This window comes from Lynx rufus, unplaced genomic scaffold (genome assembly GCF_022079265.1).
Source record: "Lynx rufus isolate CCGP_SWC_20201006 ecotype Redwood Valley unplaced genomic scaffold, mLynRuf1.p SCAF_7, whole genome shotgun sequence".
In the NCBI taxonomy this organism is placed as follows: domain Eukaryota; kingdom Metazoa; phylum Chordata; class Mammalia; order Carnivora; family Felidae; genus Lynx; species Lynx rufus.
In genome coordinates this window covers 73,849,113-73,876,813 of record NW_025814889.1, presented here as the reverse complement: position 1 = coordinate 73,876,813, position 27,701 = coordinate 73,849,113, and the positions used below count along the sequence as shown (strand labels likewise).

Below are 27,701 nucleotides of genomic sequence, written 5' to 3'. Positions count from 1 at the left end.
AGGAAGAACCTTAAGCTGAAGGTACAGCCTACTGTTTACACTGAAGGAGCTTGTGTGTGGACAAGAAGCGCTGACAGCTGAAATGGATCCCATGGAACTGAGAAATGTCAACATCGAACCTGATGATGAGAGCATCAGTGGAGAAAGTGTTCAAGATGGCTACACTGGGATGGGAAATTTAGAAAAGGCAGCAATGAGCAGGTATGGGGTTAAAGATGACCAGGTTCCATGGAAAAATGAGAGGTTTGTGGATGTGAGAAACAATGTTTTTCAATTCATTACCTATTTGAGAGATAACAATGACATCGATGTTAACACATCAACTTTCTGATCCTAAAGTATTCATTATTACATCATTATTCTGTGTCTCTGATTTAGACTGTGTGTGACTAATTTAGAATTGAAGTTATAGCATTCTTGTGTCATTAATAGAGGATACTTCCAGTTATATTAGCCTACCATTTCTTTTACCTCTTGGACTATTTTCTCTGATCCCTCTTCCTTTGACTGCCCCTTAAATGCTGCTGCGTCTCCAGAATTCTGTAGGGATTCTTTGGTCACTAAAAGTGTCCTGTGAGCAAGCTCATTCACAACTATCACGGTCTCACCCACTGAACGCATGCCACGTCTTGGGCCTGTTAGACATCTCCACTTCCTTTCAGATCGTTATACCCAACCGTGTGCTACACATCTGTATGGGGTGTCTCACATGTCAGAACCGCCTCATGTATAAAGTCAAACTTGTAATGTCTAATACTGAACTCCTATAATTCTCTTCCAAACCTGCTCCTCCCCCAGGAGTTCCCACCACAGTGAAAGTCACCACTATCATACAGCAACACAATCTGAAGACCCCGATTAACAACCCTGAGTTGTCCCTTCCCTCAAACCACACATCCAATGTTTGATTGTAGTCAGTTGGTTCCGCCTCTTTGAATACTTGAAATCCACCCACTTCTGTGTACCCATTCTACTGCCATCTCACTTTAGGTCCTTATCTGTCACCTATTAAAACAGGCTGGTTGGTCTCCCTGTCTTACAGTTTGCTCTCCCCCAACTAGCTCTTCACATCCCTGCAAAAGTAATCTTTTACAGTTGCCAAGGGACTCCTGTTCCATCCCTCGGTAAAGCCTTTCAGTGGCTCCCCATTAGCTATAAGACAAAGATTGGGCTACACGTTGCTTGGCAATGATCTGTCCCTCGCCTAGCTCTCCTGTTCATCTCTTGCTCTGCTCCCTTTTTGTAGGGAAGCCTTGTTGAGCCACTCCCAGTTCCCTGTGCCTTCACTCATTCTGCTCCATCTGCCTGGAATATCCTCTTTCAGTATCACCCACCTACCTGCCCCTTTCTCTCTATTGATACCATTCATCCTTCAAGACACAGCTCAAAGTCAGAACTCTTATGAAGTCCGGAGGTGGAAGTGACCACCTGCTCCTTTGTGTGCCCTCTCTCGTCATTATACTGCTACAACAGGCTAATGGCTTCTGTGGCCCCAGCACAAATCACACGGCCTGGAATGTGATAGGTGCACAATAGCCATTTGATAAAGTAAACTAACTCCTCACCGTATGGTATATAACATGAATGATGCACGACTTAAGACACTTAGAAGGAAATTTTTGACCAAATCTCGGCCTGAGGTAGAGAATATCCTTAGACAAGGACAGCTCATTTCATTTCACAACATCCAGAAAAGGCCGCAGGAGGAAGCACTGTTCTTCCTCCATGGAGTCAGTGGAGTAAACTTTCATGCTGTTGGACCAGAGAGGCCACAGACATGCAAATCGTGGTGTTTTCTAGGTTGAGCAATCCTTGAGAATGCATGATGTGGCAGAACACAGGGCTCTGGAATCTGTAGAGTGGATATCTGAGTTTGGAGACGATATGTATCTTCCGGAAGCCTCAGTGAAAAATGCAGAATGACAAACCAGCACCTACCATTCTCGGGGTGAAGTGAATACCTGAAAGATCGCTGATACTCAGTAAACCTTGTTTCTTTGTCCTCCACTTCGTCACCCTTAGTAAACTGATCAACTCTGATGGCTCCCATTTCTGAGAAAGATGAGCATAGATGTGATCTCTGCAGAGGTGGCCGAGCTGAAGGGGATGCCCTCCCGAGAACAGTCCTACAGGGTCATTCGATTTGGGCTCTGAAAGCCATAATGGAAAGAGCAGGAATGCTTTTGTTAAAACTGTATAGAGTGTTCTGGGCCACTTACAGTGCCTTAGCTTTTAACTCCTGACTCAAACACGGGTCATCATTTTGCAATTTTACAATCACTCTTAAAAGATGGGTTTTGCTTACATTTGGTTTGGATTGTTCCCCTAAATATGTTTAATTTCCCAAAAGTTCACAATTCATTTATTTGACATCATTATACTTATGTTTTCAATACAGGCTGGGTTCAGTATCAAAACAATTAAGACGTTCAAAACATTTCTCATATATTTTATCCAATATTGTCATGTGTTATTATAATTCATCACATGCCAAAATAAAAACTTACGAACGACTCAAGAAAGAAACTCTTACTTACTTTTACATTTTACATTTTAAAAACTACTCCTGGACTAAAGGATTCTAATGTATTGATTAAGGTAAAAAAAAAAAAAAAAAGAATGTTGGCATTCCAGAGTTTAAATCTAGATGACACTTTTGCTTTATAATCCTTAGGCCTGCTTTAGGCTCCATTTCATCTTATTGTCTGTTTCCAACTATGAGCGTTATGTACCAGTCTCCATGCAGCAAGTATATTAACTACCGACGATTAAAATAAAGCACCAAAAGGGAGCAGGGGGTTGCGGGGGTTAGTGCGGGGATGAAAGAAAGCAGCATCTGAGGGCACGACGCTCCCTATAAGAAATAGGAGGATGCCAGGAAATGTTCCTAACTTGTGCACAGGAAGCATCTGGAAAAGCACATAAAGGTTAGTAATTTTGTCAGCTGGTCCTGCATACACTTTACGTTGTTCCACATTCTCTAAAAGGAACCTGGTTGTCCCTCTTGCTCACAAGATATTTTCAGGATTAGCTTCTATTACAAAGGATAATTTGTACAGATCGCCTATAATTATTAGTCAAGCCTTTTGGAAACGTGGTGGTAGTAGATGTATATCCTCAAAACCCCTGGCAGACAACTGTGGGACCTGTACAGGAAGGCAATGTGCAGTTGCCAGCCTCTGCCCAAGTAGCCCACAATCACCACGGTGTTCACAGATCGTGACATTTTAAGGTCCTGCTTCCTTCCCGGCTCTTCCAATTTCATGGGTGTCTTTAAATGCTTTTCTTCCTTTCTCATCGTCTAATAAGCCAAATGTATTTCCAGAGCAGTTAAAATCCTCACACTCAGACACAAAAACCAAACACGACACAGAGCTACCATTGAACTACATTCCAGCACGGGATAGGTGAATATACAGGTGAAGCAAAAAAAAAAAAAAGGAAAAAATACCAGCTACAGGGCCCTGCCTGGGGCTGCAGGGCACCATGGAAGACCCTAGACTTGGAGCCTAGTGGGTGTAGGCATGGTACTTCCCTTTTCTGAGCCATGGTCACCTCATCCTCAGAGTAGGGGCATGAAAGTTCCTCTCACAGGGATATTCGAGCATCGACTGAGTTGAAGATCACAGGCCTAGGCCCTTAGCAAATATCTACTGAATTGAGAGAATCATCTGATTATGGTGGGGCAGGAGTTGAGAAAACTCAGTCACTGCTCCGGTACCCTCTCTCTGTGAGGGCCCTAAATGGAAACCGCATTAGCTGTCATTCTCTTTCTTGCAGAGTTAATGTGGGAAGAAGAAATGTGGCTTAAAAGAAGATGCCAACTGAAAACATTTTCTCCTTTCCTAACTTCGTCTCTCCTTCCCAAAGGACGTTCATAAGTGGAGGGCAGTTGTTGGTCTGGGAGGACCACTGATATGAAGAGAAGGGGGGAAGGAAGAGAAGGAAGAGAAGGGGGGAAAAGGTTTCAGCGCCTTGTTTTTCCTCCCTGATCCAGTTACTTAGGTCACCCGAAACAAATACAATTCAGAGCATTTACTTAGATGTTTTTACTTTATTTCTTTTTTTTATGTGCATTCAGTCAATTTACTAACGAAGATGCTGAAAGTCAGAAATTCCTGACAAATGGATTTTTTGGGGAAAAGAAGCTGGCAGATTACGATGATGAACATGTAAGTGAATCTCTGCTTTCAGGCAGTAAACAGGACTTGAGGGTGTCTGATCTACCTAGGTCTCTGTGGGAAAACAATGTGACTGAAATTTTCCAAGCCTTGATCAGCACATTCTCTGTTTATTCAGGCCCTTACTGGAATAAGGACTTGTTTTTCCTGTTCGCCATATGGCTACATAAATCATTTATGAAATTCATTTGTTTTTTGGAGAAATCATTCTAACCCAAATGTAGTCTGCAATCATACATGCTTTCCTTTCTTTATGTTACTCAGCCTGTATTTTTTATTTTTACTAAGACCCTTGCTAAAACCAAGCATTCCATTCCATTGAAAATTACATGCTTTTACTGAAGTAACAGCTTTTGTTCACTGTGATTTTATCTTAGTCTTCAATTTTGAATCATAATCTCCTCCAGCAAAGATAATGTGAGAATAAGAATAATTTGAAAAAGGTCACCCTTTTGGCAAATATTTGCTTCAAACGTACCCTTTTTCTTTAAGCATCCTGGAACCACCTCCTTTGGAATGTCTTCATTCAACCTGAGTAATGCTATCATGGGAAGTGGGATCTTGGGCCTTTCCTACGCCATGGCCAACACGGGGATCATACTTTTTATGTAAGTATTCGGTTCAAAGCCCATGCACACCTGGTGTTCTTTCAGGTAACAACCTCAAGTCTGATCTTTGTGAACAATAATGCTCTGAGAAAGTATTAGCATATTCTTGGGCTTATAGATAGAACAGCAACCTGAGGAATGATCAGAGCATACTAATCCTGGTGCTTGTTCAACCAACTGCCCCTAACCAAATGGCAGAAAGTATATGTGCTCAACCACCCAGAGTGCTGGAACAGCCCTACCAGTCCATAGAAAGCAATTCACAAAGTGACTCACTGTAAAAAGATCTTTCCCAGAAGCAGATCTGGCTTTATCACACTCTTAGGAAAGATCCCATTCCAATCCAGGCCTACAGATCCCTGCATGCTCCGATCTCTTCTTGTGCCCCATCCCCTATGCCCCCTAAATGCCTGATACGATGGGCACACTGGCCTTCTCTCCATCCCAGAAGTTGCCATATTCCTTCTCACCACAGGGCCTTTGCACATGGTCCTAGTATCCTTTTCCCTTTCTTCCTCATCTAGTTAACTCCTCACAGCACATCTCCCCCTCCCCCTCATCGATACCTTCCCTGACTTCCATGACTGGGACAAACACTCCCCACAGTTTTAATATTTTAGTGCAGTTGTCTGATATATTTGGTTAGTGTCTATCTTCTTCCTTGCTAGACTATAATCTCCAGAGGATCGAGCCATTGTCTGTTTTCACCCACCAGATGTCTGTATCCCCAAGACCTAGCATAGTGCTTGGCATAGAAATATTTGCAGAGTAGCCAAAATGTATTCCTAGACCTATGTACTTGGTCAAATGCTGCCTAAGGACAGCAGCACCACATAGCTGACCTGGAGGATGGATATCACATCATCTATGACAGACGGCCACAGGTGTTTGTGTACCTTACGTACAGCCTGGTATTTTCCGAGACACAGTTGGCAGTAGTGAAATTCTTCACAGGAATAAAGTCTAATATTAGTCAGGCATTCATGTGAATGCAGATTGCCACCCCTAATGCAATGCCAGGGTGTTAAATAACTGTCTAAGAATGCAATGCTTATATTATATATAAATATATGCTATTTATGTTTTGAACATCATTTGTGATTATCTAATCACACAGCTATTTGAGGGCTAAGGATCAGGCAGGACTATAAATATTTATATTGTGTTAGTGCTTTGGCCTGTTTTAGGTTTAACATTTTTTAGCTGAATGGATTTTTATGTCAACCACTCTTTATGTCATGTTTGAAATAAAGGGTTTTTTTTTTAATTCTCTGAATCTTAATGGCTTAGAGATGTGTTCGTATACATAGTCGTATACTTCTGTAATGTATGCTATCTCTAAGACTGCCTTCTCCTTAGTAATTACACATGCCATTACAATCAGAAGTTATCATCGCTTACTGATGAACAGAAATAAGAAACTCTTCCCCCGATCCTAGGGCCACAAGATTATTTTCAAGGAAGAATATTCCACTTTTAAAACCGACAGCCTCATTTCAGGCCTAAACAACATTTAACAGATTAAGATGTTCAGAGCAATTAAACTGTTATACATGATATAACAGGGTATGATGGGGTATAACAGGGTATGACGGGGTATGTTCTGTGTATCCAAGTGGCACAGACTGAATGCAGCCGTCTCCCTTAATTCTCAACAAGTGACACAGGATTTCATTGGTTTTACTTTTAGTATTTTTGGCCAAAGCAAATATATGTTTAGAATGCAGGGAATGCTCATTATTTTTCCAGGAAACAAAATTATGCCATCTGAATTGCATCTTTAAAAACAGGGAAGTTCACAGGGCATATGGAAAAATTTACGAATAAGTCATTGATTACAGTTCCGGTAAACAGACTTTGTGGAAAGCAAGAGCACAATATAGCTAGTTAGAAACACTTGAAACTCGTGGCCCAAATGTACATTTGCAAAGTTGACTTCGTCAGGAATTACCAAAGAATTAGATCAATTGTGGCAAAATGTTTATTGTTGTGTAAAATAAAGAATAAGGGTTTTTTGTTGTTGTTGTTGTTTTGTTCTTTAGGTTTTAGGTAAAGGCTAGTATTGTTCCTTTATTTATTATATAGGTGCTTCTATCTATGCTCTTATTTCTGCTTTCCAAATCTTGTTTTTGGGGAAACACTGATCACTGTATAAGAATCCCTACATGCCTGTGGACATGTGGAGGAGGCTGAACCAGAAAGGATTCTTTCTGAACACATATAAAGGCATTTTCCTGCACCCTATACTTCCTTCTCTTTTTTTCTATTTTACAGGCAATTGCCTGAGCTGTGGCTCACAAGTATCTTGCCATCTAACATGCAGGATCAGTAGTGGAGTTTAGACTCTGCATGCTTTGGTGTCTGTATTTCTAGATTTTACATTAAAATTTAGCCAGGCCGTCAAATAGCCCTTAAATTATAAATGTGGCTGAGACTATCACACACACCTGATGTACATATACCCATATGCTGAGTAAGTAGGCATAGTGTTTGCTAATTTTGCTGTACATTCAGCATCTAAGTTATAAACCAGATTCCACTAGCGGAAAGGTTAGGAACTTCTGGTGGTATGTTTTAGCACATAAAATATAGCAAATTCCCGTTGTGTGACAGGAAAGGGTATGTGTAGAGTTCTGAAAAGAATTTCTCAGCTTCCCCCCAATCCACATACTTTTGGAAGGTTAATGACTGAAAGGGCCCATGTGATAATTTATTATAATATCTAACATGAGTTGTGTCTTCTTTATTATAGACATTTATTTTCTACTCTCTATTCCCTTCCTAGAATCATGCTGCTTGCGGTAGCAATATTATCCCTGTACTCAGTTCACCTTTTATTAAAGACCGCCAAGGAAGGAGGTATGCTACCCCTTAAGTCCAAGACGTCCTATTTTGATTCTTGTTAAAGGTATTTCAGTCAATAGCTCTAGAACTGGAGGATGATTTTAGTTAATTTCACATTGCATTTTCTCTGACCCCAATGACACGGCCTCTCAATGTTTTTAGTAATTTGGGCAGCTCAGGGAAGTGAAAGGCAACTGGCTCAGGTTTAAGCCAAATAGAAAAAAAGGAGCCTTGATGGATGACAGAAATAACAGTTCTGACGTGCCGCACAGAGCTAAGATGAATGAAGCCATTGCTTCTTGTCTGGAGAACATGTAACATATTTGGTATTGGCTTTTGAGATTGCATCTTTTGGGTTTATAATTTCTGTGTGGTGTTTATGTACACATTTGAGACTCCCGTGTGCAATTATAGAAATATTTTAGTCATTAAAACAACCCTTTTAGGGGCGCCTGGGTGGCTCAGTCGGTTAAGCATCTGACTCCTGATTTCAGCTCAGGTCATGATCTCACGATTCATGAGATCGAGCCCTGTGCATGGAACCTGCTTAATATTCTCTCTCTCTCCTTCTGCCCCTCTTCCTCTCTCTCTCAAACAAACAAACAATCCTTTTAAAAAGTGTTTTATTTTTTATTATAGGGTCTTTAATTTATGAAAAACTAGGGGAAAAGGCATTTGGATGGCCTGGGAAAATCGGAGCTTTTGTTTCCATTACAATGCAGAACATTGGAGGTAAGGGCACATAGCTTTCCCTACCACTTACACTTTCGAGAGAATGTTCAATAAATAAGAAAACTCTTACAGCAAGGAACAAGCACTTTAAATACAAAAAAAACAGCTGCTTTACATTCAGAAATTTAAAAGACAAGAAGATTGTTAAGTAGATTTACTGTTCCTTAATCAAAAATAACAATATCTAAGAAAATATTATATAAGATCCCACCAAATGTATTCTAGAAGTATAGAACAAAACCTCTTGATATCAAATGCTATCATGGCCTTAATTTTACTTAAGAAAAATTAAAGCATTAGTGCTTATTTCATTGTTGGAACAGTTGAGGTTTCCTACGTATGATGGGGTTTATTTCATCAAACTGAAAATTAAGTATCTGAGGGGTATATCCAAGTATGGGGTATCCTTCAGATAGCCTGTACAGAACCAGCCCATTGGAGTGTGTCCCGAGAAATTGTGCCAAAGCAGAAATTCGGCTAGACATCAGAAGCATTACGATAAAACCACAAATCCTTGGTTCTACAGATTCTTATAATTCCTACTAAATTATAATTTCCAGAGCCTAGAAATACGCATTTGTAATAGTGTTCCAGGTGATATGTTTGCCCACCAGCTTCACTGGTCCCGTGGAGTCTTTGACCCCCAGAAGGCATCCAGACCCATTTTCCTATGTCCTACTGTCTATGTCCTCTTGCTTGGCCTGGAAGCTATCATCACACAGCAGCACTTCTTTCCTCACCTCTCCTGTCCCCAAACCTGCCATTCTATTCTTTTCTTTCTTCTCTCAATGAATACCAGCAACATCCAGTTTCTTAAGCCAGGAATCTTACATATCATCCTAAACTTCTCCCTCTCTCCCTAACCCTGAATGTCCAAATACCACCTCCTGTCCAGTCTGTTATCTTACCTGCCTTGTGAAGCTCTCCTCTCTTTCTAGTCTCTCCCCCATAGTTCAGGTGATCATTGTTCCTGCTCAGACTCTTAAATTACCCTTCTAACTGGGCTTCCTGCCTTGAGTTTCTCCTGCTCTGATCTCCAGATCAGATTCAAATCTAGTGTTGCTTCTCACACACATAAAATTCTTTAGCATGCCCTCATTATTTTCAGGGTAGAGTTTAAACTCCTTGGTCTGACATAGAAGGGTCTTCATCTGCCTATTTTTCTGATACCTTTCCTATCACCCCCATATCTACCTAGCTACCTAGCTTCTATATGTCCTGTCATACCATAACAAACCATATTCAGTTCGCCTTTCGTAGGCCTGCCACCCTAACACACACACACACACACACACACACACACACACACACACACACTCGTTCTGTTTGCTCCCATGACTTCTCCAGATTATTAGGTACTAGTTCCCCTGGGCTCCCTTGCGCCCCCATTTATATATATCTGATATGTTACTGTTTTTAAAAAATATTTTAAAACCATTGAGAATAGACTTTTAGAGTCTGATGCACCCAAATATGAGTCTGTTTCTGCCACTGTGACTTTACTCCAGTGGGTCTAATTTGTCCATCTATGAGAATGGGAGTATTATTCCATCTCACAAGGTCATTTTGAGGATGAAATCAGACAACATATGGCACATAATGAGGGTTCAGTACATCCTTTCCTCCCCAGTTCTCAGATTCAATGTCACTGGAGCCCTCCTGATTTTTTTTTTAAATGGGCATAATTATAAGACAAATACATACTAACTGTGAAAAACTGGAACATGACATAAATACATAAATTATAAAGAGATGTTTATATAAGTCACCCTTAGAAATAACTACTTCAGTAATTTCTCTATGCAAAATTTAATAAGTATATTGTTACTGTTAAGATGGATCATCTTATAACACGGATTTGCAGCTTCCTTTTTTCTTTACCTGACAATATGTCTTGAATGTATTTGCATATTCTTTTTAATGGCTTTGAATTTTCCATTGTACAAATGTACCATAATTGGTTTACTGAATCCCTTATTGACATTGTAATAGTGAAAAACTGGAAACCATCCAAACAATTGCTACAATAAATAAATTTGCACAGCAATCTTGCAAGGAGGTAACCCTTCTTAATAAAATCACTGGAGGGGCGCCTGGGTGGCTTAGTTGGTTAAGCCTGAGTTCAAGCTCCTTATCGGGCTCTGTGCTGACACCTTGGAGCCTGGAGCCTGCTTCAGATTCTGTGTCTCCCTATCTGTCCCTCCCCTGCTTGCACTCTGTCTCTCTCTCAAAAATAAACATTAAAATGTTTTTTTCATTAAAAGAAAAATAATAAAGTCACTGGAGTTATCTAGGATTTCCCAAATTCAGCAATTCCTTTAGTAACCTTTATCCAGTTCTAACTGCTCCTGCTAAAGGACAGTCGGTAAGCAGATGAATAAAATCCAGGCATACCTTCGTGATTTGTATTTATTTCTTTTCATATTTGTATATATTAAGATCACAGCTCCGGGTAGAATTTGGCAGGAATTCCAGGATTGTTTCATTCATTTTACTGGGTTTGGGCCACAAGCATAGAAGCTCCCCATCCCCACCAAATAGACCGCTTTACATTTGGTTCAAATTTTTAGCCTTTTCAAGACTTAAAACATCAAGCATTTCATAGTATCACCTCATAGCTGATCTAATTTATTTGTTTGAATAACTGAAATACCCTGACACATATCTGGCCCTAAACCCCAAGGGCTGGGGGACAACCACAACATCTGTGGCTCAAAGTGTAGCTACTAAGTAATGGAATAAACTATAAAATGGTCTCTCAAGATGCACACACATGAAGGAAGTATGGCTTTAAGGCGCTAACACAAAATTTCATATACCATTCCTGAAAATGCTCTCACTTTGGTTACTCTGTGTGATTAGTAGTTATTTTAGCCTAAGGGAAATCACTTGTATTTCTGTATTTAGCAACTCCACATTTAGAACATTTAACTTTCTCAATCCCCTGAAAAATTAACATTTACCACAGATGTTTCAACATTAGCAGAATAATGTTGACATTACCCAGACAGGTCTGGATCATTCTAAATTTTCGAAGACCAAACACATTAACAGTGGTGACATCACTGAAAGTCAGCAATTAATAGCTCTAAAATTGAATGGTACCTCACTGAGCCAGTTAATCAGAAATATCTCCTCTGTTTACGCACCGTAAGATTTAGCTTTAGCCAAGGTCTTTGTAAAGATTAACCAAATAATATTTACAGAAGACACATCAGGTATTGTAAAAATCATTTCACTTCACAATAGAGGAGAAACACTGGCCTGGGGATCAGGGATCTTCTATTTTGGATGTGGTCTGTCGTTTTCAATCTGTGTGATCTTGGGTATGTCATCTAAGCTTTCAAACCTTTATGGCCTCAGCTGTGGAATGAAGATAACATACATCTTGCTGATTTACAAGGCTTTTCAGCTGATCAAATGGAGTGAAGTGCAGTACTAAACAACACAGGGAGTTATTATCACCATTATTACTTGTTTGAGGTTAAGTATTTTGAAACTACTAATAGCACAATTTGCAACCTAGAAATCTGCTTTACGTGTCTGTGAGCAAAACTTCACCAGAAGGATGGAGCACACACTTTTTTTTTTAGCAATGCAAAACCCGTCAGTTTTATTTTTAAGTTAATAAAATGTATTTTTATTTTTAAATGCTTTCAATGTTTATTTACTTTTGAAAGCGAGACAGAATGTGAGCAGGGGAGGGGCAGAGATAGAGGCAGACACAGAATCTGAAGCAGGCTCCAGGCTCTGAGCTGTCAGCACAGAGCTGGATGTGGGGCTCGAACCATGAACCATGAGATCATGACCTGAGCAGAAGCCGGATACTTAACGGACTGAGCCACCCAGGTGCCCCAAAATGTATTTTATTTTTAATTTACTGGACCATGTGTCAAATTAGCATTCTACTTCACGGAGTGGATGGACTTAGAAAAGATGTTGCATAAATCCCTATAACTTTTGGCAAGATTATATGTTATGCATATGTATACATACATCTTTTTCCAGGGAGAGGGTTTATAGATTATATCAGATTTTCAGAACAGTACATGATCACACGTGGATCATTTGTCAAGATGCTCAAGAGCTTTTGCCACTTGGTATAATTTCTTATTTGGTCAACAGGAGACTGGGATATAGAGAAGAGAAAATTCACTGACAAAAGTGGGAAAGCTATCATCTCTTTCATTCTTTTATCAATCCAGTCAGCCTCCAGTTTAGACAATTAGTGGTCTGAGGCTTTGGTTGCCCATCAGGGAGGTTACAGAGGACTAGACTAGCGCCCACCCGGGGAAGCCAGAGTGACATATAATCTACACAGCACCGCCCTACAGTTCTGCCCTCTCTCCTCTGGCCGATGCCTGTTGTTGCCAGGCCCCTGCCCAAATGATGGACACAAAAACAGGCACACTTAGTACAGGCCATCATGACATCTAACTGATGGAACAACTTTACTAAAAACCTCAGAGCTGGATTAAAAACAGAATTAGCATTGATACTGTCAGCAAAGGTCCATGTGCAAGAGCCAGAGGGCCAAATACCTATTTTTGAAAAGAACTCGGAAGCAGTACAAGATATACTGGGTGGCTTTTCTTTCTGTTCAGGGGATCAGATGCACATCTGATGGGAAGACTGAATGTCCCAAAGGCCAGGACTTCTCACAACTTGTGAGATTTTAGTGCTATGTGCACCACTAAGCTGTCACGTTTTCCATTTTAGCAATGTCAAGCTACCTCTTTATCATTAAATATGAGCTACCTGAAGTAATCAGAGCATTCATGGGACTTGAAGAAAATACTGGGTATGTCTTATGTTCTCTCTACAACATCCTTTGGCTGATTCTACTTGGTCTTTTCTGATCCTAATATTCTTGACGCTCTTTCCCTTGTAGAGAATGGTACCTCAATGGCAACTACCTCGTCATATTTGTGTCTCTTGGAATCATTCTTCCACTTTCTCTTCTTAAAAATTTAGGTAAAGTCATCTTTAGTTTTTATTTTCATTTCCTATTCCAATAGGTAAGTCAATTGTAGATACTGTATTCACCTTACAGAATTTCTCTGCTAACTTTTAGGTTACCTTGGTTACACCAGTGGATTTTCTCTTACCTGCATGGTGTTTTTTGTCAGTGTGGTAAGTGATTTATTGACATGATCCTTGTAGGTTGGTGAGCATGAGACACATAGTCCCTGAATTAGTGTCCTCATTTTTGTTCAAGCAATTCACTAGCATGAAATACTTCTTGCATCACAAGCCATTTTCTTATATTCTAATTTGGAATGAGAAAAGAACAGTCATGATTTTAAAAATAGTTGAGTTAGAATGTCAAGGCCATTGCTAATAGTATGTTCTAAGCACACTGGATATATATTTGGACAAAAGGAACCCTACAAGCAGTAACATGACAATGATCTAGTATTTAGAAAAGTGGAGGGGGGCGCCTGGGTGGCGCAGTTGGTTAAGCGTCCAACTTCAGCCAGGTCACGATCTCGCGGTCCGTGAGTTCGAGCCCCGCGTCAGGCTCTGGGCTGATGGCTCAGAGCCTGGAGCCTGTTTCCGATTCTGTGTCTCCCTCTCTCTGCCCCTCCCCCGTTCATGCTCTGTCTCTCTCTGTCCCAAAAATAAATAAACGTTGAAAAAAAAAATTAAAAAAAAAAAAAAAAGAAAAGTGGAGGAAGACGCGAAGAGTCCCAGAAATCAATGAGCTATAGAATTATTCATGTCTACATCAGTCAGCCATTTTCTCCTACACATTCCACCCATGAAAAGAGGGTAATCCCAGTGGAATTAAAGAAGAGATCCTTCTCCCCATTGCCCCCACTCCCTGCCAAAGGGAAACTTTTGTAATATCCTGGATGCCAAAATGTATACAGCATTTCCCCAAAAAAGGCAAAAGAAGATGGGAAATTTTTTGATAATCCATATTAATTTGAAGAAATAAAAGATATGAAATGTAGCAAGGAAATGATCATCTTTATCACAGAAGAATATGGATGATTCTTAGAAGAGATTCATGCAAAATACTGACCTATTGATTCTCATGGACAACCATCCTTCCAACTCTTTCCTTAGAGCAGAGGCTAGAGAGTCCATTGTCTATTAGCCTAAAGGGAATCTTTAGCAGAGGCCCCTCACCACTACCCCATAAGCTGTATAAATGGATTTTTGTTTCACTGTTCTCCTCAAAAAGCTGATTTTTTTTTTTTTAATGGCTGGGCCTAGGTGATTTACAAGAAATTCCAAATACCCTGCCCTCTGCCTATTCTGGATCACAATGTTGGAAATCTGACATTCAACAATACACTTCCAGTGCACATGGTAATATTACCTAACAACTCTGAGATTAATGGCGTGAACTTCATGATGGATTACACCCACCAAAATCCTGCAGGGCTAGATGAGAAGCAGGCCAAGGGCTCTCTTCATGGCAGTGGAGTAGAGTATGAAGCACACAGTGATGACAAGTGTCAACCCAAATACTTTGTGTTCAACTCCCGGGTAAGTGATGAGCCTACCAAAATGGCTGGGTCTTCATTTTATAAGCTGAGATGGCTTGGGATTGCCATCTGTGTTGAAAACCTACACATGCATTGTTGTCTTTGTTTTTCAGACGGCCTACGCAATTCCCATCCTAGCATTTGCTTTTGTGTGCCACCCTGAGGTCCTTCCCATATACAGTGAACTTAAAGAGTAAGGCAGCCATCATTTTAACCTTCTAACTTGTTTTGAAAATGTGCTCATATGTTCAGAGGTGCTTTATACAAAAGCATGGTTAATGGCTTTCTCTTCAGAGAAGGTTTGTGGTACATACCACTCATCAGTAATGTATTTTAAGCAAAAAGGTATGAATTAGCCCCCTCCCTACACTACCGTATCTGCTTCCTTCTCTCCCATTTCTTCATCCTAATGGTCCACAAGAGGAATTTAGGTCAGGGGGAAGAAGAGCCAATGGCTAGAAGAATTTTGGCAGGAATGAGAAATTTGAATTTGAAATTTGCTAGGAATGATGTCACCTCAGCTATAAATGACAGCACCCATGAAGACCAAAAATTATGGCTAAGGTGACCTTGCTAAGCCATTGATGTCACTTGTGCTCTGTCTTTAACCCTTGTCTAGAAGACATTCACCACAGGGATGTGCCAAAACCTGGCCTTCATTGTCTTATCTGTACAATGGAGACAATGGCTAGACAATCTTGTTTCTTCTAGCTGAAATTCTAGGATTCGTTTGTAGTCTTTTCCCTTTGAGGCTGTTGACATCTACTTAGGTATGTAGTGTGTCTGAGCCCTCTAGCACTGCTTTCCCCTTTACCTTTAGAGAAAGGTGGCCTATAGTAATTCTCACTTTATTTAATCCGGATATCAGTAACCTCACTCTTTATTCTCAGTACATAGCAATATTTGCTTCACAAATTCTGATTTAACTTATGAAAAATTTGGGGAACACTTTCAATTATTTTCACTTTACTTGGAAAATCACATGCGGCATTTACTCTACACTTGACCTTAACCGAAGATCAAGAAGTGATAGCAGTTACTCCAGAAGCCCGGCAATTGACTTTAAGCAGCTGGGTGCCCTCCAGAATGGTTTCCAGACGCTTCTAGGTTCTCTTGTGGTCTGGATTCATGCAAGTTGTGCTTTGCTGATTCTAGTAGGTTTGTGTCCTCCCACATGAAATATGAATCCCATCTCACTATGAAGTATGAAAGCTTTCTACATTAGCAGACAGTTGGATCTTTGTGTTAATTACATTCTTGCGTACTCAGTAGACAAGTATATTTATCAACACAAAATAAACCAGTCTTCTTCTAGGAAAATAGTTGTCTCTAAGACTGACAAGAGTAGTAGTTAAGAAAAATGGAAACAAATCCCCCACAGCTCTCTAGGACAAGTTTAAAGAAGCTATGTTTCTGTATGAGATATGTGGTTTTATAATAGTACACAGGCATACATTCTTTCACTATTTTAGAAATTTTTTTACTAAAAAAATGATAAAAAAAAAAAACCAAAAAACACTGAGCCTTTTTTTTTCATTTCAGTCGGTCCCGGAGGAAGATGCAAACAGTGTCAAATATTTCCATCACGGGAATGCTCATCATGTACCTGCTTGCTGCCCTTTTTGGTTACCTAACCTTCTATGGTAGGTCACTCTGTCAAAGTCATTCTCTTTGTGCAAATCCTAGTTGGACTGATCATTAACCCGGGTAGGTATAATTCTTTTAATTACCCTCTATAAGCAGCATGATCTATAGTCCATGTAGTCAACTAACATGCTATTTTAGCCTTGTCACTTGACCTAAGAAAATGGGACCTGAACCAGTCTAGCTAACAAGTTACAACAATTTGTGAATTCATACATGTTTTATGAAAAACCAGCCCTCAAATTTACATTATTTTCCTTACGGGATACATTATATTTCCTTGACTTTGACTTCTTAGGCCATCTCATGCTAGAAGCAATCACAGTGAATCCAATCCTATGTTGTAAAGCTTTCTTGGTGGAATAACTAACTACTAGGCAAATGGTAGCGAAAGTGCAAAGTCCTTGAGTTGGAACCTGCTTCTTGTTTACCAGTTAAGTGGGATCTGGGGGCTTGGAGCATTAGGTAAATTTTCTGGCTTATCCCATTCTATTCTGTTATAGTGAACAGTTTCCTGAGAAAAGACGACATGACAGAGTTCCACTCAGTCTGGGAGTGCACTACCAAAAACAAAAAAAGTTACTATGGACACGTTAGATTATGCCTCAAACAATTTCTCTATGGCATCTTAATGGACACAAAAGTAGGATTGTTATTGCACTCCACTGAAGCATAGCCTAATAGACAAATTTCAGGGACTTAAACATTGACCTGTTATCACTAATCAGTGTAATCAACATAAATAAACCTTTTGTTTAAACTTATCTTTTTAGTTGTTTTTTTCTTCTGATTCACTAAATTAAATTGATTACTAGACAAATTGTGGAGGAAAAGACTGGGGAGGGAGCACCATTTACTTGGGTTTTTTTTCTATTTGACTAATAGTTGGCTATTAACCAAGCATTCACTTTAGATTGGGCATTAACTGCTTGTTGGTTGTGAATTAATAAAAGTTAGATCAATACCACTGAAGGTATTTTTACCCCGTTTTATCTGATTTGGAGGGGCGTAGGGAGAAAAATCCAACTACATCTGATTCTATAAGCATCTCCATGTCATTTGTGTCTGGAATTCTGAGTGAATAAGCTTTCCAGGAGCATGGCATCTTAATCTTAGATCAGTATTCATTGGGAGACCCTGTTAAGATCATGCTAATTCATCCTTGAATGTTACTTATACTGATTCTCATGAGTTTCATAAGATAAGCTTGAAAAATCCCCAGAAGTATCTGTATTGGTATCATGATAGAGTCATAATTATTGAACTTGAAAAAATATTAAAAATCATTTGTCATAAGGTTTCCATACTAGATTCAGAGAAGCTGCATCAAGGCTCACTTAGCAGGTGGGAATAGAGGCGGGAGTGGGCAGGATGTAAGGGACAGGCTGGTGGGGACTTGGACCTTTCATCCCCTTCAACCAGAGCACCTTAGCTTCCCGTCTCTTGTGAGGCTTCTGTACAAACTGAGATAGACTTATCACGAAGCAAATGAGCCAGAGAGGCATCTTCACAATTTTATTCTAGCTTCTTTAACTTCATAAGCTTCACTGGCCCCCTTGTCCATTTGAAGAAAGATCAACACAACTAATAAATAAGCTCAAAGATAGGATAAAAACAGGTGTCTAGATTCCCAGACCTGGGTGTTTTTTTCCGTTGTACTGTGTTCCCTTTGTAAAATGTTGATTTTGGTAATCAATACTGACTTGGAAACACCAAACTGGACCCATTCTCTTCTTCTTTGTAGGAGAAGTTGAAGATGAATTACTTCACGCTTATAGCAAAGTATATACATTTGACACCCCTCTCCTCATGGTACGCCTGGCAGTCCTTGTGGCAGTGACACTAACTGTGCCCATTGTCCTGTTCCCAGTAAGTACCTGAAGCTTTGATGGAAGAATCCTGCTTAATCTCCTAGCTTAGATATGTTCCAATTTGACATGGATTTAATTATGTGAGTTTGCATTTGCAATGCCTGAAGCCATTATTTTCACACAACATTTTGGAGCCATTTAAGATGGACAATTTAATACGTAGATTCAACAAATATTTTTTGATGTTAAACACCTTTTAAAAAGTCTTTATTTTGGGAGAGAGAGAGAGAGAGAGAGAGAGAGAGAGAGAATCCCAAGCAGCTCCATGCTACCAGCACAGAGCCCAATGCGGGGCTCGATCTCATGAACCATGACATTGTGACCCGAGCCGATATCAAGGGTCAGATGCTTAACCGACTGAGGCACCCAGGCGCCTCAAATGTTAAACACTTTGAAAATATAGGAGGAAAAATATCATCACAAAATTTCTATTTATTTGACCTTTATTGAGGTCAAAGTTTTTTGTTAAACTTCAATTCAGAAAGAAGATCTTGGGTTTCTATCTTGTGGATTGGTAGAAATGAGTAGGAGTTCACAGAACTTCTGGAACTTAAAAGGCAAAAACTACATTACTTTTCAATTTGTTGCATTTTCACCAGTTCTGGAGGTATTTAAATTTCCCCTACAGTTTTGTTGCAGTCACATTCAAATGTTGCCTTATTTAATCTGATTCCTTGAAGACCAATGAGAAGGGGAATTTTATTAAGTAAATTACTTACTAGAACTAAATCTCTTGAAAAATAGCTATATTTTCCACCTTATATCTTTTCTACTATCCCTAACACTGATACATGCCCTCGACTAGACTCATACTGGGATCACCCCTTCTTGGCATTTGCCTTTGGCCTCACTTGTCCTGGGATCACAGAGCAGGGCTGGTTGAAGAGATTTGGGCTGCGTGAGTTAAAACCACCACCTATGGACAAACACAAGTCCGCATTCTCCTGCCAACTCTTCTCCTTTCATAAATACTCAATTTACTCATTCATTAAGGGGAGAAAATAAGCGACCTAGTAACCAGCACCATCCTGTACAGAATGTTCCATACAGGGCCCAGCATATAAGGACTACTCATATAATGACACTGTGGTCACTTTAAATGCAGCTTGTGTGCTGAAATATTTTTTAACACATTCCTCTTTCATGAGTGCATGAAATCAGATCCTTATTACTAGGAGGGCTAATATTTTACTCCTAAATAATATCTTGCCTCACATATGTCTGAAAGTATTTCAAATGACATGCATACAGCTTTAGCCTAAAATCAGCTCCATCATGGGTACGAGGCAGAAGACAGCTATTGACAAAGTGTACCATAAGGTAAAATTTCTAAGCAAACAGTGTCTCTGAGGAACCAAAGTTGAAAGCCCTTTTTGTGTGTAAAGAGCTAATTTTTGGCACACAGTAGGTATTCACATCATTATCGAGTCAAAGCATTTTATAGAAGAAATTTGTTATGTGGCTCTGTATTGCTTTTTTCATAAGCCCTAAATATAGCACTTTGAGGTCATGGTCTCGGGAGATTAATGGACTTGCCTGTGGTCATGCAGTTAGTCACAGTTGATTAATGCACCGCTCACAGAAGGACACTGATGGCTGAGGTCAAGATAAAGGAAGTGGAAGTCACACTGATGGTCATTTTACTTCAACATTTAAAATCAGATCTCCCCATAGAAGTTCTTTCTCTTGTGACAGGGCACGGATATAAATTTGACCATCAGGAACAGTAGTGGTTTGGAAATGTCTCCCATTAGATGCCCCTTAGAATCAAAATGGATCATGGGAACCAAAATTTCAAAACATAACTTATCCTTAAGTATTTGTACCCAACGTTAGCATTTACGAAACATGTTACACATAATTCTTTGACCCTACAACATTATTACATTGAGATAATCTGCGTAGGCGTCCACCTTCTCCCCTGGTTTAAAAGTCTTAAAGGTTAGGAATGGGCACAGTGACTGGTGCAGGAGAAGTTTGACAACAATCGCCCAGAAAAATGGTCTCCAAATGAATCTTGCCTTTTGAGATGTGTAAACTGCTTTTTCTAGCAATAGCATAAGCTGTTCGCCCTGCCAACATTTGCCACGAACTTTAGTTTGGGTCAGGAGCTGGGCTAAATGAATTAAGTGTCCATGGGTATGATGCAGAACATAAAAGTAAACATGGAAGACAAAAAAGTCTCCTCGTCCCAGTCAAACCCACAAGACTACCTTCAGACACTTTCTCCCTAAAGTGAGAGAAGTTATTAGTGATGTGTTTGTTTCTTATGATTTAGAGCCATGATTTCCAACACGTCAAATGCTGAGCCATGCACAGCAGGGTTCTCCCGGTAGTTTTTTTGAATTAAGAAACTCTTGACCAATAAGAAGTTTATTTACTTTGCTTTGATATCCCCATATACAAGTAATCAAAAACAAACAAAACCTAATCTGGATTAAAATCTCTCGATTTTAGGCATAATTGTATATTCTACTTCTTTCAACAGAGGATAATAGGCTCTTTTTCTTAGGAGCCCAAGAAGACACAATAAGGAAGGGCGTTGCTGTTTTTGGTTGACTAGATGGATTTTCCTTTGATTACTCTATTTATTATCTTATTTTCTGCAGTTAGGCTAGTTTTTTCCATAATAAAAGACATATTGAGTCCAGAAATGATTATTGAACAGATGAATAAATGAAGTGAATTACTTTTTTACTAGTAGCTCAACATTTGTTTCTATTGTTGGGGGTGGGGGTTTTATGGGAGGGTAGTCTATTATGGGACTACACCTCCTTCCCAAAGACTATTAATTCCATTTTCAGCTTGTACTCCCCTTTATGCAGTAAAGTTCACCCATTAACATGAAAAACAGAAAACCAGATCATCCTAAGGAGTTTATCAAGAACACACAGACTCACATTCCATTTGCCATACCTTAAAAAAAAAAAAAAAAAAAAAAAAAAAAAATCACATCTCAGATTTTCTAGCTACTTCTCTTTTATTCTGTGATGGTGAAGTCATTTTTCCCCACATATGTTGCCATCAGATCTGTTTTGAATCATATGCAGATATAGGCACAGAAATATGGCAAATGTTGCTGTGAACTGGAATAGAGTAGTGGTCCACAGATATTTCCAACACTCCTACCCTAAGCAGTCTTACAAAATGAAACTGATTCGCTTCTAAACAATAAGATTGATTTTTTTTTAAGAGTTCAGACCTAAGGTTCCCACTTTTTACTCTGCCTCCCAGTGGGTCCCCGGATTAGAACATAGCACCTCCTATTCTGAATACTCTCTCTGGAAATAACAGATGTTTTCTCTAGAGCTGCAAAGGACCTTTCTGGAATCCTTCTGGGTCAGAGGGCATGGCTGTTGCTAAGGACTTCCCCACCCACAGCATCTGACCCACATTTCCAGGTTCTTATCAGTTTGTGTCAGTGGAGAAAAGGCACTTAGATAAGTGGAACAGCAGGCAGTGCTTTGTGGGTAACACGCCAGAGTTGCCTCAGTCCTGACATAGGTAAATAGAACTGTTCAGGACCTATTGATCCAGGCTCACCTCTCAAGGCAACATTTTAACATAGAATGACCGGCAAGTTTTCTTCTATTCTTTTCCACCACCACCAGCCCCCTACTATCTCCCTGCTTGCCCTATGATCCTTTCTAGGAATGCATTGGCAATTCTACATGCTTTCAGTTCTGTTTGAGATTTTGTTTTTCTTTATTTGCTGTGAGGAGCAAGCTTTCACCATTTATTCCAATGATGATTCCTGTAAACCTTCTGTACTCTTACATCACCAAGCCAAACCTTAGTCTTTCTGGGAGCCATGAGACCTTAGGAAACCACATTCACATTCAGGGGAACTGCACTTAGAGGTTTACCTCTAACTCAGCTTATGGAATAGAGTATTCCTTTAACAAAAGACCAAAAACAAAAACAAAAAAACCAAAAAACAAAAAACAAAAAAACTCACATATATAAGTCCTCTGCCTGAAAATAACCTGTATTCTACTTGTTTATTCTGTAAATTTCGCACTTTCAGACAAGTAAATCTTTAAGCCATAAGGATGTACCATGGAAAGCTTATGTTGAAGCCTAATAAGACTGGTTTGGACAATATCCAATAAGCATGGAGTGTGGATCATAATGTAGAATTAATGGACAGCTGGGGAAAATGTAATCAAGGCATTTGCTTTCTTCAGCCTACTTTTCAGAGCGAATTTCATAATTTTCACTAATCCAATTTTTAAAATCCTTTACAAAGTCACTCTTAAACCATTTCCAGAGACTATCCGGTTTGCCATTCTGGAAATGAAATTGCTTTTGAAACCTAAACAGATGGCTTTAATTTTGGTGGACCAGTATGAAAGGAATGTCACATTAGACACTACAAGCAATTCGGCTCAAAGTTTTCGCCGTTCATACATGTGTTTCAAAAATGTATTTTACATTTTTGCTTTTACATGAGTTCCCATCTCTCCACCAGTAAGAGACTTCAGAAGTAAAATTTTAAGTGGAAAATCAATGCCAGCATTTCTAAAAATGTGAAGTCCGAGCTTAACTGGAGTGTTCCCTTATTGAAAAGCCAATAGAATAATGCCACTGAGTCAAAAGTGTCCTCTAAAAGATTCTAAAGATGAGAGTATTTTCTACTTTGTTAAGCTGTTCAAACATGCAGGGCATTCCCTCCACCCACAAGGATCTTTTTATTATCCAGTTATAGCACAGTAACTTGAAAGACTGCTACAAATGGAACCTCTCTTGACCCTTCACCTACTTATTGTAGCTGCTGAAATAGGGCTGAAGTCTGTCAAGGCTCCCGAAGGGTGGGAAGGGATTCATTCTGTTCAACTTAATTCAACATGTATTGAGTGCCTGCTGTGTGCAAGACACCAAACGAGAAACTCTGAGGAATGCTAAAATTACCAGGTCCTATTCTTTGCGTTTTGTGTGCATTTATAATCTGTAATTGGGAACAGAGGGCAAAAGGGCAAAAAGAAATACAAAGAGTATCATTTTAAAAAACATTATGTGGCAAAATAAGCATTATATGCTAAATACGATGCCAAATTTTTAAAAAACCCAGATTTGGAAAAATCACAAGGAGTGCAAATCAATTCAGCGCTTGCCCTTAATACTTAATCCTGTTTGACAACACACGTTTAGAAATCAATAAGGGTTTTACTGTGTCCCTGAAGTCTTACCTGTTATTTTCTCTGAGATAACTTTTAAGAAAAAATTCTGAAAGCTGAGAAAGTGAGCACAAGGAAAATAACTATCTCAAAGAAATATCAGCATCAAGGCTGCACAACAATATCAACATACTTTTTTTCTTTAATGGTTAGTTTTGAGAGCGTGCAAGCAGAGGAGGGGCAGAAAGAGAGGGAGACAGAGGATCCAAAATGGGCTCTGCACTGACAGCAGAGAGCCTGATGCAGAGCTCAAACCCACAAGCTATGAGATCATGACCTGAGCTGAAGTCGGGGCTCAGGTGCCCCAATATCAACATACTTAATAACTGAACTGTACACTTAAAAATAGTTAAGATAGTTAACATTATGAATATTTTACCACATTAATGAAAGTTTGAAAAACAAATCAGCATCAAGATCTTTTCTGGGAGAAAAAGGAAAAACACAAAGTGCTCTAGAGTGACAAGAATATTTGAAATAGTAGACGAAAATCAAAACCAAATTAGTAACCTTGCCTTTGAACTTTCTTGTTGCAGATTCGTACATCAGTGACCACACTCTTATTTCCCAAAAGACCCTTCAGTTGGATAAGACATTTCTTGATTGCAGCCATACTTCTTGCACTTAATAATGTTCTGGTCATCCTTGTACCCACTATAAAATATATCTTTGGATTCATAGGTAAGTTTGAGAAAGGCTTTTATTTAATCAGCTCAAGTGGATACCTCCTTAAGTGGCAGACGGGGAGCTGGTGGAGGGGAAGTCAAGGATCCCTGCTCCATCTTTGACTCATGGGATTCTTGTGAGCCCAGCCGGGCCACCTGGTCACCTCCCCTCCCTCCCAGGTGACTCTGGAAGTTAATCACAGGATCAGAAAATGTCAACAGTAAAAGCTACCTTATAGGTCATCTAGTCCAGCTGCCTTTTCTGACGGAAATGGAGCCCCACAGAAGTCAAGTCATATACAGTTCCCCACTTCCCCTCCATCCAAAAGTAGAACATTATATGAAATCTTTCGTAAGCCTTGATGGCATAAAGCTACGAAGAAACTACGATTCATTCATATGGAAGCATTTTTGAGCATCCCAGACACAAAAGATAACCGCTCTTGGACTCTTCTGATAACTTACAACACAATATTGCTAACAAATGCAGAAAATAAATCGACCTAAAACACACATATTCACAACGGTTCAAAAGCCATGGCAACTTAATGCCGAGATGGAGTGTGGTTCCCAGGGAAGAGACCTGGAGAAACCTCTCTCGCTGCTCAGGGGGCGCTGCCTCCATAATGTTCACTGCAAAACAAATTCTGGGTGCAACTTTCACCTCTTAATTTTTTTCCCCATAAAGACAGAAATCTTCTTTGGATTTCTTTCAGTTAGGGAAGGTAGGTGCTAACATAGGTCCTTCCTAAAAGTGAAGTGGCATAACATGAACTTTTGCAAAGTGGGGAATACCTGTATCTTGGACTATTGCAGGATTTGAATTTAGGTCTTTTTTTTTCAACGTTTATTTATTTTTGGGACAGAGAGAGACAAAGCATGAACGGGGGAGGGGCAGAGAGAGAGGGAGACACAGAATCGGAAACAGGCTCCAGGCTCTGAGCCATCAGCACAGAGCCCGACGCGGGGCTCAAACTCACGGACCGCGAGATCGTGACCTGGCTGAAGTCGGACGCTTAACCGACTGCGCCACCCAGGCGCCCCTATTTAGGTCTTAACTCTGCATCAAAAAGTAAGGAAGACACAGTCTACCTATAGGATGCTTTCTCGAGTCTGTCAGTATCAGCTGAGCATTGATGGCCATCTTTGGAGGTGGAGAAGGTTGGTCTTGTAAAGCAGATTTCCTTAACTGTGTGGCCCGTTAATATAGTTTTCATCTGCTGATTTGAGGGATTACTCAAATTTTAAATACAATATAACATTTTTTGGATTAGGTGTCAGCAACTTGAAAAGTTGGAAGTGGATAAGAAGGATGCATGATGAGTTCAGCTTCCTTAGTATGTGTTTCTATTGTCAGGTTCCTATATAAATTTTTAAGTCAGCCTTTTTTTGCTTACTATATGTTATGTGTACTTAGGATACAACTATGATGTTAGGTATATTTTAATTTTCTTGATAAACATTTGAATAAGCAACCATTTGAATAAGCAACCAAGACAAGTTTATAGTACTTTCAGTGCTAAGATCAGGGTAGCATTAAGACTTTTAAAGTGCATGACCTTGAGTCTCTGCCTTGCTGAGTAAGACATTGAGCTGTCCTGTGTTTATCCCCTCAGGGGCTTCTTCTGCCACTATGCTGATCTTCATACTTCCAGCAGTGTTTTACCTTAAACTTGTCAAGAAAGAACCTCTTAGGTCACCACAAAAGGTTGGGGTAAGTAAGGCTTGCAATCTCCCCCGTTATAAGTTGCTCTTTAACTGAGAATAAACCGAAAATATACAATTCAAAAAGATTGACCAAGAACCGAAAATCAGAGATGGGCTGGAACTTTAGTGGAGAGAAAGGAGGGTAGATCTCTGGTACTGAGATGATTCCAGGATTTCTTCCCGTCATAAATCAAGAATCTTGTGTTAAGTCCTTTCTACCCATCAAACACTAAGAGTTTTCCCACAGGCATATATGGATACCAGTTTCCACCACCAAGATTGTAGCACTATCCACAGGAAATTATGTGGGAAGGAATGAGGCTCCCTGACAGTGTTATGAAATAACTGAAACATTTTAGTCCTATTTTTTAGGTTAGGAAGGCCAAAAGAAAAGATGCTGCCTGGTTTCCCCCTCCATAGTACCTTGGAGTGGACTGAGATCCAGAACAAAACCATCGTTTTCCAGTTAACCTCTTTACATATAAAATTTAATTTTATTAAGCGAGAGCATATTTCTTTTCCAAAATGATGTTATAGAAACACATGCCAGAATGAATTGTTTTTCTAATTATTTCATTAATGTTTATTTTTGAGAGAGAGAGAGAGACAGAGACAGAGACAGAGTGTCAGCAGGGGAGGGGCAGAGAGAGAGGGAGACACACAATCTGAAGCAGGCTCCAGGCTCTGAGCTGTCAGCACAGAGCCCGACACAGGGGTCAAACCCACAAACTGCAAGATCATGACCTGAGCCAAAGTCAGATGCTCAACCCACTGAGCCACCCAGGCTCCCCTTGTTTTTCTAATTATCAAATAGTCATTGATCATATTTAACTATATCTTCCATTTAAGGCTTAAAAACAGTGCCTCTTACTAAGTTATGCTGAATGTTGCCTGAGAGTCATTCACTCCTCAGGACTGTTCAGGGACTTCAGGACAGTTTGGTATCCAAAGCTCCTCCCAACATCTCCTCCCCACCCCCACCCCTGAATTCCTAGCCTCTCCAGTCTATTTTGCTTGGACTTTTACAGAAGGGTGACCATGGCAAAGTATTTATCCTGTTTGTGACCCATTCTGAGTTTGATGTAAAAATGAGTAAAATTGTCCCCTGGATCCTTTCTAGTGAAAAACTTCACCTGTTGCTTCCTCATAGATTGAATGAGGTGGTTGATCCCAGTGATGATAATATATAAGGCCCCTTCTAGTGTTTTACACACACACACACACACACACACACACACACACACACACGTTTTTAAAGGAATATGTAACATAGATTAGGCTTTTGTTTTTATCTGTTTACTTTGTAAATTTAATCCTGTCCTATAGACTATAATATGCCCTTCACCTAAAAGATTGTGAGCACACTCAATGTCATTGTATCTTTTTCTGTCACTTATTTTTTTTTTAATGATTACAGAGTATTCCATCATTTTGATGTAACAAATCAACTATTTATCTATTTTGAAGACTTAGATTAAATCTCTCCACTGTATTCACCCTCTTTCCTCAACTTGGCTTCTAAATTCACTGAACTGCTAGGCATAGACATCTGAGCCATAAGAATAATACAATTCAATATGCCAATCAGATTGCTGTCTTGGGTAAACAATTTCTAAGAGCAAACTGTGCTAAATATGGTTTCTGTGTTCCCTAACAAGCTCTCTGATTTACAGGCTTTAATTTTCCTTGTGGTTGGAATCATCTTCATGATTGGAAGCATGGCACTCATTATAATTGACTGGATTTACAACCCTCCAAATTCCAAGCATCACTAA

The 27,701-nt window shown here is 39.6% G+C and overlaps 1 protein-coding gene across 1 annotated transcript; it reads left to right on the top strand.

Annotated features, from left to right (window-relative positions):
- The first annotated feature begins 82 nt into the window (after positions 1-82).
- On the top strand, positions 83-27,701 carry SLC38A4 (solute carrier family 38 member 4). The gene is made up of 15 exons (XM_047066251.1): positions 83-201; positions 4,082-4,172; positions 4,674-4,789; positions 7,575-7,648; positions 8,273-8,365; positions 13,085-13,166; positions 13,257-13,339; positions 13,440-13,498; positions 14,588-14,863; positions 14,976-15,055; positions 16,405-16,505; positions 18,251-18,375; positions 24,091-24,235; positions 25,836-25,933; positions 27,600-27,701. Exons 1-15 carry the CDS (start codon positions 83-85, stop codon positions 27,699-27,701), a joined length of 1,644 nt encoding a protein of 547 aa, XP_046922207.1.

What these genes read in the sequence shown, in the direction of transcription:
- SLC38A4 (XM_047066251.1), top strand. Translation starts at nt 83, where the DNA reads ATGGATCCCATGGAACTGAGAAATGTCAACATCGAACCTGATGATGAG. An exon ending in CAGATTACGATGATGAACAT is followed by an intron (nt 4,173 to 4,673) that starts GTAAGTGAATCT and finishes TTTTTCTTTAAG; the next exon opens with CATCCTGGAACCACCTCCTT. An exon ending in ACGGGGATCATACTTTTTAT is followed by an intron (nt 4,790 to 7,574) that starts GTAAGTATTCGG and finishes TTCCCTTCCTAG; the next exon opens with AATCATGCTGCTTGCGGTAG.